This window comes from Carcharhinus amblyrhynchos, chromosome 3 (assembly GCF_965287045.1).
Source record: "Carcharhinus amblyrhynchos chromosome 3, sCarAmb.v2.hapA, whole genome shotgun sequence".
NCBI classification, from domain to species: Eukaryota; Metazoa; Chordata; class Chondrichthyes; order Carcharhiniformes; family Carcharhinidae; genus Carcharhinus; species Carcharhinus amblyrhynchos.
The window spans coordinates 93,246,584-93,259,133 of record NC_137326.1 but is presented as its reverse complement, the minus strand read 5'-3'; the positions used below and the strand labels follow the sequence as shown (position 1 = coordinate 93,259,133).

The window sequence follows — 12,550 nt, the reverse complement described above, 5'->3', positions numbered from 1 at the left end:
GAATTCCAGCAGTATCTACTTTGTTGGATTTTGGCACACAAACCGTTAATTACAGTGTGAAGATCCCCTTCCCAACACATGCACAATTTGGAGCGCAAAATGTGAAGCTCCACACGTCGGTTGCATATTGCACAAATGAGACGTTTAAGTACATGTACATGTGTTCCTGGATCAAGATTCAGTTTACCCCTCCCAAATAAGAACATGATCGCAATGACGTCCCTTGTACCACTAACAAGAAAATTGTTTCAAGGACGACTTGACCTTTGAACGCAATTACGGAGTTCTAAGAACTCGCTTTAGGGGCTCTCATAACCCAAGGGAAACGTTTGCTAGATTACCACAACATCTGATGCACATTTTGTAGAAACTCCTTCATGCACAGTTCTAGATTTTTACACGGGGTGGTGGAGTGAAGAGGCGACTGTTAGGTTACATATTTGGGTTATAACGTCACTCTAAGAAACTTTCTGGTGATGATTTTGTTTAAAAACCCTCTTTGCTCTCCCTGCCCAACGTTAAGCAATAGCCTGGGACACATTGATGTAAATGCTATCGTTTCTAATGGAGTTTTAGATGTGCTGAAGGGATATTGCGTGCTCCCCATTGGGAACGGAGTAGACAAACCTGTCTCAGCACGTCAGCAATATACTTTCCCCCAAAAGCGAAATGAGCTTTAAGATTGCGCACAAGTTCTTTGCAGATTTGACTGTTTTATGGAGATGGAAATTCCCCATCACATTATTGGAGCTGGCTGATTGTCAATGATGGGCTTGCTTCTTCCTGCCTCTTGCCTATCATTGTTATATGGGGGGAGGTTGGAGGGATTGAAAAAAGTTTGTTCATTTTCAGTCAGTTCACTCTCTTTCTTATTTTTACTGAACTTCATTTGAGAGTAGCGTCCACACCAGAGAGCAGACGTCACGAAATCCTTCACAATTTTTTGCTTTTCTCCCACTCTTGTTAATAATTCGGCGCGCCCTCTGCTAGCCTCACCCTAAAGGAAAAGAAGTTGGATCCGGCTCTACAGCTTATTGTGAACTTCCCTCAGCACGTGATGGTGCACAGTGAAGCCTATATAAAGCTCTGCAGTTCGCACAGGCAGTAAACGGAGACAGATAACTGGGCACCAGTTAACTGAAGTTTATAAACGGCAGATCCATGAACTCTTAACTAACTTCAACATTTCCCCGAAGACTTAGTGACACCTTTTTATAACCCGTGGTGAGTAATTACCTTCCAAGGTGCTTTAAACAGAATATACTCCAAGTATGATCCTACCCAGACTGTGATGTGGAGATGCCGGCGTTGGACTGGGGTGGGCACAGTAAGAAGTCTCACAACGCCAGATACTAACCTGGTGTTGTGAGATTTCTTACCCTACCCAGACTGAGAAATAGTATATTATTTTATAAAATTGTATAGGACTGTAAAAATGTTGTTATTCCGCACTGTTTGCAATTTATAGATATGTAGGTTTGCAATGGTTTATTTGAGAATTTTATGAATGAAGTATATTTTTGAAATAAAAAATTTTCTTACCCCACCCAGACTATAGCACTTCAGATTACAGTTTGCTAATTTTAGGTAGAAAATTCAAAAATGGTCTCTCAAACCCTTTTTAATATTAGCACTTTTTAATATTTGCATTTTAAGCTTTGCTGTGGACTGACGTGTTAATTCCTTCTGTGCCAGACTCATTCTGTGAAGGAAATTGAATTTCAAAGATGGGTCATTTAAATGAGACCAACTTCGCTGAGACATACAGTCAGGCGGCGGAGACTGCAAGTGATTCGGAAGACAACGAGTATCTGTACATTTTAATCGTCATGTCTTTCTACGGAGTCTTTCTGCTGGGGATAGTGCTCGGTTATATCAAATCAAAGAGACACGAGCGGAAAGATGACACGCTGTTCCTGTATGCGGGCAGAGGGGAGTGGGCTGGACTGAAGGCGGTGAACATGCCCCTGGTGTTCAGCGCCTTGCCGGAGAGCGTGGTGCCCGCTCTCTCATGCGCCATGTGCACAATGGAGAGCAGCGGGAGCTCGGAGGCAGCACAGGACATCCATGTGGCCGTGGAGGAAGAGGCGGACGGAACTGAAAATCTGCTCAGTGATGTGTCAGACAGCAGTGAACGCAGCACTCACACGCCAACTGAAAACCCTTGCTAAAACCATTGAAAGGTGGACTTCTCAGAACGCAGTGCATGACTAAAGTTAGAGTTTGATAGTCACCAAAGTCGTGATGTTGGCTGGGCTGGATCGATGGTGACCAAACCCAATCGTGCTCGAAGTATTCAGCATTCGGTACACACAACCCCACCCCCACTCCACACACACAAACCTGCACACACGCACACACAAAAATACATACCTACACAAAAGCACATATGCACAAAGCCCTGCGCACACAGAAACATATATGCATGATCTCTCCCACCACACACAACCCCCCACACAAACCCATTCATACACACAAACACACCCACAACCTCCACACACACACACACGCACATATCCATGCACACAAACAAACCCATATCCACATACAGAAACACATACACACAATCTCCACACACACACACACACAAAACGCCCCACACAAACAAGCACAGACACATTCACACACACACACACACACAAATCCATGCACACTTAAACCCATATCCACACAGAAACATATACACACAGGCGGCCACCAACCCATACACAACCCCTCACATAAACCACACACATTCGCACACATACATAAACTCACACATACATAAACTCACACATACAGTCTCTCACACACACGCAAACCCACACACACATATACACAAAACCCCCCACACAGACACCCACATTCACAAAGACATACGTAAACACACACATACACACATTAATACACACCCACATAGACAAACCCTATACACACACACATACAAACTCCCATGCACACACAAAGATGTGAGAGTTCCAGAGTTTTGCAATACATTTCCACTTTGCAAAGAAATTGGAAGTTGCTTTTGTGGACCATCTTATTGGACACAATTTTCAAACGTGTGCACTACTGACATGTAAAATAGACAGAGTATATTATGCATATTCTCACATCCCAGCGTAACTCAGCATTGCTGCTCGACAGATAGCTAATATTTTAGGGTCGGTGATAATGATTTTTAAATTAGTAATCCATGGAAGATATTCCTTTATCTGCAAAATAAGCAAAAGTAGAATATTCAATACATTAGAGGGTGCAGCACAGCACTGTCATGCACCAAAGGGATAAATGCATGTTTTACTTAAGGTGGCGAATGGGCAAAAGTTCTGTTGGCAGCGGCTCCAAAATCTTCACTGGCAATCAGCCTGGAAGTACTTGAAAACTGTAAAACATTCCAGCTGAAATTGACGTGGGAGTCTGTCAGAATTTCCACAAAGTCTTCTATTAATTTTAAATTAATTTGTAAATCATGTAAATAGTTGAAACTGCGCAGCATTTGTAAATATTTATTACTGGGTTGGATTAAAATTATCTGATCTTCAGATCGTTTGTCTGTGTTTATTTGAAATGTGGAAAGTCTGTTATGTAATGAATCCCTGATGCTCCCTTGAGTAAAGTGCCCTGCCTCACTTGGTGTGGAGCCAAGTGGCTCCAGGTTCAGTGACTATGCTGAGCACACTAATGTCAAGGCATCAATATTCCCAGGATAAGGGCAGGGATGATCAGGCAAGGGCCTGACCGGCAGCATGAGCGACCTGTGTGATGCAGTGTGCTGAAACTAATCCTGTGACTGTCCACATTTCCTGTGTGCAGGCTGACTGCTTCACAAGCAGTTTGGTCTCTGAAACGTGCTCCATTCTGAATCAACTGTTTGGCTCAATGATTAGGCGTATGACCAATAGTGGAGGGGGGGAGTGGGGGGGTAAAGAAGTAAGAATGATACTATTTAAGTTTACTTATTAGTGTCACAAGTAGGCTTGCATTAGCAAGGCAATGAAGTTACTGGGAAAGTCCCCAGTCGCCCATCTGTTCGGGAACACTGAGGGAGTATTTAGCATGGCCAATGGCACCTAACCAACATGTCTTTCAGACTGTGAGAGGAAAGCAGAACACCCAGAGGAATTCCACGCAGATACAGGGAGAGTGTGCAGACTCCACACAGACAGTGACCAAGCCAGGAATTGAACCTGAGTCCTTGGCACTGTGAGGCAGCAGGATAACCACTGTGTTGCCCCTGAGGTTCAGACTACACCATAAGTGATTGAGTTCAGGAGGGCATTAGCGAGGGGGGAGGGGGACACAAACAAAAATCATAGCAAAACAAATATTAAAGTAAGCTTTAAGGAAGGAAAATATTATGGATGCTGGGAACTGAAACAAACTGGAAAATGCTGGAAAAATTCAGCAGGTCTGGCAGCACTCACAGGGAGAGAGAAAACAGAGTGTGTGATGTCCAGATGAAGATCCTCAATGTGAATGCAGATAGTTAGAGAAGCACCCATGATTCATTCATTCTGATGAACTCAAGGCTGCAGAGGACCATGATCACATCACCAGGGATTACAGAATGAATACTGGGTGATAAGGAATGCATTCACCTGACGAAGAGGGAGTCCCCTCGAAAGCTTGTGAGTTTACTATCAAATAAATCAGTTGGACTAAAACCTGGTGTTGTCAGACTTTTTACTGTGTTTACCCCAGTCCAACGCCGGCACATCCACATCATGATAAGGAATGCCCATAGAGAACGTAGCTTATGGCACCATTTTAGGGGAATAATGAAGCACAGGAGGGATAAAACCCTACTCGTGGCAATGTGGCACAGGAAGGAGAAGACAATAGGTATTTAAAAGTTCATTGACTGGACTGGTCAGGGGCACTTTGCAAAACTCACCAGTGGGAGTTTTCAAGATTGTAACACTATATTATGCATTGCACAACTTTGCCCTGGAAGGGCTGACTCTTCACTCTGAAGATGATATAACACCAGAAATGGAACAGTTGGAGGAGCACAACATGGAGCCAGTAGCAGACAGGCCTCATGGAGCACATGAGGTCTCAGGGATACAGTTTTTAATTGGTTGCTGCTGCTTTTGGAAATTTCGCTCAGTGAATTTCCTTCCCATCTCTCCCTCCTCCGCTTGGAAAACAAGACAAGAGAACTGTTGCTTTGAAGTTAAACAAATTGCTTTCATTCAAAGTACTTGAAAACATTTGAAGAAGATTTCAAAGCTCGGCAGTCTAAGTCAAAGATTAAGATTAAAAGATTTAAGTAAAAGGGTGGCACGGTGGCATTGTGGTTAACACTGCTGCCTGACACCGCCAGGGACGTGGATTCAATTCCCGGCTTGAGTTACTGTCTGTGTGGAGTTTGCACGTTCTCTCAGTGATTGCATGGGTTTCCTTCGGGTGCTGCGGTTTCCCCCCACAGTCCAAAGATGTGCAGGTTAGGTGGATTGGCCATGCTGAATTGCTCCTTAGTGTCAAGAGTCTAGTTAGGGTAAATGCATGGGGTTGTGGGGATAGGACCTTGGTGGGATTGTGGTTAAGTGCAGACTCAATGGGCCAAATGGCTTCCTTATGCACTGTAGGATTCTATGATTAAGTTCTCAGATATTTAAGATTTGTGTCTTTTTCTATTATTTTTGTGAATAATTCTTTTTAAAACATAACCTTACAAAGACTACTGCAAAGGTGTCACTTGAGCATCAAACTACTGAATACCTAAATGAAAGAAAGCTATTAATAAACAAAATAACTCAAAACAACAATCTGAAGTGGAACATAATTATGCTTTTATTTAAATAAAGGCATAAATATACTAATAAATATTATAAACAATAAATTAATATAAAGTCAAATGGTACAGAACACCGTGTGCAGCCAAACTAGTGCCCAATATAAGAATAAATAAGGAACACAAAGCAATGAAAATACAGAGAAAATATTGCTCATGATAAAAAGTGGTGGGGAAATGAGGTAGAGGAGACAGTGTTGGAGGGATGGACCCAAATTCCTTTGGCATTTACCCAGTCCCCATGATGTGACATCTTGTATGTCAGTGGCATGCCCAGCAGCAGGTTTCTCTGCAGTTGGCAGAAGGTGTAGGCACTAGGTGTAGGCAGTGAAGAAAGTTATCTCCGATTGCAACGGGATCTTGATCAATTGGGCCAGTGGGCTGATGAATGGCAGCTGGAGTTTAATTTAGATAAATGCGAGATAATGCATTTTGGTAGATTGAACCAGGGCAGGACTTACTCAGTTAATGGTAGGGCGTTGGGGAGAGTTACAGAACAAAGAAATCTAGGGGTACATGTTCATAGCTCCTTGAAAGTGAAATCACAGGTGAACAGAGTGGTGAAGAAGGCATTCAGCATGCTTGGTTTCATCAGTCAGAACATTGAATACAGGAGTTGGAACGTCTTGTTGAAGTTGTACAAGACATTGGTAAAGCCACACTTGGAATACTGTGTGCAGTTCTGGTCACCCTATTATAGAAAGGTTATTATTAAACTAGAAAGAGTGCAGAAAAGATTTACTAGGATGCTACCGGGACTTGATGGTTTGAGTTATAAGGGGAGGCTGGATAGACTGGGATTTTTCTCTCTGGACCGTAGGAGGCTGAGGGGTGACCTTATAGAGGTCTATAAAATAATGAGGGGAATAGACAAGGCGGATAGTCAATATCTTTTCCCAAAGGTAGGGGAGTCTAAAACTAGAGGGCATAAGTTTAATGTAAGAGGGGAGAGATACGAAAGTGTCCAGAGAGGCAATTTTTTCACACAGAGGGTGGTGAGTGTCTGGAACGAGCCAGCAGAAGTAGTAGTAGAGGCAGGTACAATTTTGTCTTTTAAAAAGCATTTAGATAGTTACATGGATAAAATGGGTAGAGAGGGATATGGGCCAAATGCGGGCAATTGGGATTAGCTTAGGGGTTTAAAAAAGGACAGCATGGACAAGTTGGGCTGAAGGGCCTGTTTCCATACTGTAAACCTCTATGACTCTATGACTGCAGCATGTCCAGCAACAGAGGGCTCTGCACTGGGCTGATGTTAGTCAGAAGATTCAGGCACAGATGGACTTTGTCAAAGAGTCTCATTATGCTCCCTCATGACCTCATTGTATACTTACAAATGCTGCCTTAGAATCTCATTCTGCTGCTGAATAAACTGTAGATGCCGGATATGAACTTTGTTATATCTTTGCAAATGCTGGCTGAAAGTTGTCTTTAAATCAATCAAAGCTCGCAGAATCAAATGAGAATTGGACTCATAGCTTTCAGGATTTTGTAACTGATCCTAATATTAATGGTCAAGGAACGACACAGCATCTCCATCACCACCAGTATGGGCCTCATCTTGCCCGTGTGGTCAAGGAGATGGTGGAGCATCTGCTCCCAAAGCTGCAGACTGCTCAGCTTCTGAAGGTTCTGCGTGCCCTCCCTCTGTTACCAGCCTACCCCTGCTCGGGCACCATCTGATTTAGTATTAGCACTGGACTGTCATCAGTCATCTCCTCAAACTCAAGACATCTCACCTGGCTGACAGATCTCTCTCCCTCCTCCGCTGCAGCTAACATACCACACTGGAATGATGTGATGATCTTTGCCCCATCCTGACCCCCGTTAGGTATCTCCAGTGCTGGAGCCAATGTGCCACCATTGCCATCTGATGAGCCCATGGCATCTGCAAAAGGAAAAGAAAATCACAATGATTTTTTGTCACAAATTAATGCTCCTCTTGACAGTGTGTGCACTCAGCTTTTTACATCACCTTCTTGTATCCTCACCTCTGACTCGCCACTGTTTATCCTGGAGTTGGAGATGCCAATTAGCTGCCACACAAGCTCCTCTTTCCTTCAGTTCTTTGGTGTATACACCACACCCTCCCACCCTTTAGAATCAAATGACATAGATGAAAAGACATACAGTAATGCATCTAAGTTTGCTGACAGTACAAATTCATGTGGGAACGCAAGCTGTGAGGAGGACATAAAGAGGCTGCAAAGAGATATGTGGAGATTAATTGAATGGACACCAAGATGGCAGTTGGAGTATTTTGTGGGGAAGTCCCACAAAATATAACGGCATCATGGCACAGTGGTTAGCACTGCTGCCTCACAGCGCCAGGTACCCAGATTTGATTCCCGGCTTGGGTCACTGCCTGTATGGAGTTTGCACATTCTCCCCATATCTGCATGGGTTTCCTCCGGATGCTGCTGTTTTCTCCCACAGTCCAAAGATGAGCAGATTAGGTGGATTGGCCATGCTAAATTACCCCTTAGTGTCAGGGGGAACTAGCTAGTGTAAATGTATGGAGTTATGGGGTGATGGGATAGGGTCTGGGTGGGATTGTGTTTGGTGCAGACTTAATGGGCCAAATGGCCTCCTTTTGCGCTGTAGGGAATCTATGATTCTATAACGTTATTTACTTTCATCATTAGGACAGAAAAGCAAACTATTTTTAAAAGGTGTGAAATCTGTAAATGTAGATGTTCAGAGTGACTTGGGTAAGCTCATACAAGGAACACAGAAAGTTAGTAACAGGTACTGTGAACAATTTGGAAAACAAATGGAATGTTGGCCGTTATTGTAAGGAGATTGGAATACAAGAATAAGCAAGTCTTGCTACAATTGTATGGGACTTAGGCGATAGTATGCCTAGAGTATTCTGTAATTTTCCCACTGCATTTAAGGAAAGATATACTTGCACTGTAGGTAGTACAGCCAAAGTTCACTAGGCTCTCCCCTAAGATGACTTGTGTTGGCATATCATGCAAGGTAAATAAATTGGGTCTATATTCTCTGAAGTTTGGAAAAATTGGAGATGATTTTTATTGAAACATTCAAGATCATGAGGGGGCTTGACAGGGTAGATACTGAAACTTGGATCTAAATTTTTATTCTTGTGCCTGAGTCAGGACATTTCCTGGCGTACTAAGCCCAACCTTGGAGAAAGTAGTGTGGAAGTTGGGATTTTTGTTCTGGGATGGTGGGGTTCTCTAGGAATCGGGCTTGATGACCCTGGGATAGGGCATGGAGGCTGTGACGTTTGGAGGTGGAAGAAACGCCTCTATGCTCCAACATTGTATCACGTTTCAACAAAAAAGTAAAACTTAAAACAGCCCTCATCCCTTGCATCCAATTACCACGCTCCCCCGCCACCACCTCCCCCCCCGCACCCCCCCCCCCCGACCCCGCACCATTCCACTGTGGCCTCTTATATCCTTCCTATCACTGCAGGCCACTATGCACATGGCCCATTACAGCTCCTATGCCAACCTAGTTCTAACTGATGCCAACACATGTTCTCCCCACCCACCACCCTTTTCCTTATTATGCTTTGTTCAGGTCAGGACTTCCTTATTTCAACCTCTTCCAGAAAGGTTCTCCACAGTCATGACAATCCAAGTCATTGTTTCCCCTGACTGGGGAATCTAGAACAAGATGGCAGAATATTGGGCCAATCATTTAGGACTAAGTGACGAGATATTTCTGCACTCAAAGCTTTGTGAATCATTGGAATTCTCTACCTCAGAGGATTGTTAATCGAATATATTTAAGGGTGAGTTGGATAAATATTTGGTTTCTCAGAGAATCAAAAGATATGGGGAATGTGGTGGGGGTGCAGGCTAGCTAAGGTGAAGATCAAGATCGGCCATGAACCTATTGGGCCATAACTTCTGAGCTCCCTCGCGTCAGATTGAGAGCAAGCCAAGAGTAGCACTAGACAGGCCTAAAAAAGAGATGGCAACCTTGTGAAGCTATAACACAGGATTACTTTCCTTACATGCTAAACAGCTGAAGCAGCATGTGGTAGAGCAAAGTGATCCCACAAGCTCTGGAACAAATCTAAACTCTGCATTCCTGCCACATCCAATCATAAATGGTGATGGACAGTTAAACTAACTGAAAGGCAAGGTCCCATAAACATCCCCATCCTTAATGATGAGGGAGACTAGTGCAACAGTGCAAAAGAAAAGGTAACACATTTGCAACCATCTCCAGTCAGAAGTGCTGAGTAGGTCATCTATCTTAGCCTCTTCCTGAGGTTCCTATCATCACAGTCTTCAGCCAATTTAATCCATTTAATGAGTTACCAAGAAACAGCTGAAGAGACAGGAGACATCAGCTACGTGGCCTGACAAGGTCCAGGCAGTAACACTGAAGACTTGTGTTTCAGAATTAGCCATGCCCGGCTAAGCTATCCCAGAACAGCTACAACACTGGCATGTAGCCGACAATGTGGTAAATCGCCCAGGTACGTTCTGTCCACAAAAAGCAGAACAAATCCAGTCTGACCAATTGCTGCCCAATCAATCTACTCTCTAACATCAACAAAGTGATGGAAGGAGCCATCACAAAGCTATCAAGCAGCACCTACGCAGAAATGGCCTGCTCACTGATGCTCAGTTTGGGTCCAAGCAGGAGAACTCATCTCCATACCTCATTACAACCTTGGTCCAACATGGAGAAAAGCTGAATTCCAGAGGTGAGGTGAGTTAGTGCCTTTTTTAATGAGAGCATCATTTTACCACCATGCAGTACCAAGGAGCCTGAGAAATAATGTAGTCATTGGGAATCAGAAGAAAACTCTCCACTGGTTGGAGCCATACCTAGCACAACAGAAAAGAGTTAGTGTTGCTTGAGGCCAATTATCTCAGTCTCATGATAGAAATGCAAACGCTTTTCCAGATAATGACTTAAAACCAACCATCTTCAGCTGCTGCATCAATGACCTTCCCTCTAGTCATGAGGTCAGAAACAGGAATGTTCACTGATAATGGCTTACCACCATTTGCAACTCCACAGATACTGAAGTGTCCACAGGAAGAAAGGCCTGGACAAGATTTGGGGTAGACTGATAAGTGGAAAATAACATTCATGCCACAAAAGTGTCTGGTAATGATTATCTCCACCATGAAATAATCTAATCATCTCCCTTTGATGTTTACTGGCAGTACCATCACTGGAAATCTGATTAGCAACATCTTGAGAGTTACCTTGACTAAAAGCTTAGCTGTGTGAGCTATATATCTTTGACAGTTTATATGTTTATATAATTTTATAGTTATATAGTTTAGACAGTTTTATATGAAGTGACACTTGCTTGTTCTGGTGCTGTGAGAATGACTGCAATGATTTCACTTCATAGGTTTTAAACTTCTTGCATCGTATATTAATATATTAACATGCAATAATATGTCTTCATTCAGTTAAAACAATAAAAGTAGCAAAACATATTTAAGCTTGTTTCCTGAGTTTTCTAAACTCCTATTAACAACCGTCACTTGCACCTATCATTGTGCTTGTCAGACAGTATGAGAAAGCCTGGAAACCATCACCTCTCCCATATCCCAGTTCAAATTGCTGTGTCCTGATTTAACTGCCTGTATGTCAGGTCCAATATCGTAGCTGTAAGTATTGGGATTAGTCTTCATAAAGGAAGAAGATTAATCTTCTGAATATGTTAAGCTGAAGTAGCCTTGGAAAATTCCATTAATGATTTCAACAACATGATATACTTACAACTTTGAACTACAAAATCAACCAAGAAAATAAGGTCACTGTACTTATCTCTCCATCTGCAACTTTTCATGAACACTTTATTGCCTTCTTGCTCTATCTTTCCAGCATGTTGCAACTATTCCCTGTCAGGAGCTTGTATCTTGGGTAAAATTTGTTACCCCTGAGGATCAATTTCCCTTCATTAAAGTTGATGCTGGGTTTGACAAATGAATACTTACTCCAGAACTGCTCCATTATCAAAACTGTACATTTCTACCTCCATAATATCACCTATCTCCGTTGCTTGCTATCCATTGTTGAAACCCTCATCCATGCTGTTGTTACCTCTAGATTGCATTATCCCAATGCTCTTTCTCCTCAGTCTCCAATCTCTCAACCTCCATATACTAGAACTCATTCAAAATTCTGCTGCTTACATCCTAACACACATCAGGGTCTGTTCACCTGACCGTCTGTGCTCCTACATTGGCTCATGGTCCAGTGGCAGCTCCATCTTACAATTCTCAATTTTGTTTTTAAATCCCTCCATGTCCTCATCCTTTCCTATCTCTTCAACCTCTTCCAGCCCTACAACCCTTTAATATTTCTATAGTCCCCCTGTTTTGGTCTCTTATGCATCTGCTATTTTAAGCATTCTGGCATTGCCAATCGTGTTTTCAGCTGCCCAGGTCCTAAACTCTGGGATTCCACCCCAAAATATCCCCATCTCTCTTTCTGCCTTAAAACTTCCATGATCAAGCTTTTGAGCCACCTATACAAACTTACATATCAGACTCAAAATGTTAACTCTGTTTTTCTCTCCACAGATACTGTCAGAGCTGCTGAGCTTTTCTAGCATTTTCTGTTTTTATCACAGTAAGATGAGATATTGCAGAAGATGACATCTTGAAGGTATAACTAAAGGAAAATGAATTTGCATCTCATGTCATAAATTGTTCCTTCTGACAAAAATCAGTGCAGATATAAAGTTTCCTTAAAGATTTAGGTTCCTATTGAATAAGAGAACATTCCAAAAATTTACACACTTCATTAAGTAACCAT

At 42.7% G+C, this 12,550-nt stretch overlaps 1 protein-coding gene across 1 annotated transcript; it reads left to right on the top strand.

Moving 5' to 3' along the window:
* Positions 1–1,115: 1,115 nt before the first annotated feature.
* kcne4 (potassium voltage-gated channel, Isk-related family, member 4) lies at positions 1,116–2,357 on the top strand. The gene is made up of 2 exons (XM_080186407.1): positions 1,116–1,224; positions 1,696–2,357. Exon 2 carries the CDS (start codon positions 1,728–1,730, stop codon positions 2,169–2,171), a length of 444 nt encoding a protein of 147 aa, XP_080042533.1. The 5' UTR covers positions 1,116–1,224; positions 1,696–1,727; the 3' UTR covers positions 2,172–2,357.
* Positions 2,358–12,550: the final 10,193 nt, after the last annotated feature.

Excerpts from the sequence above, each read along its gene's own strand:
- kcne4 (XM_080186407.1), top strand. The coding sequence starts at position 1,728 with ATGGGTCATTTAAATGAGACCAACTTCGCTGAGACATACAGTCAGGCG.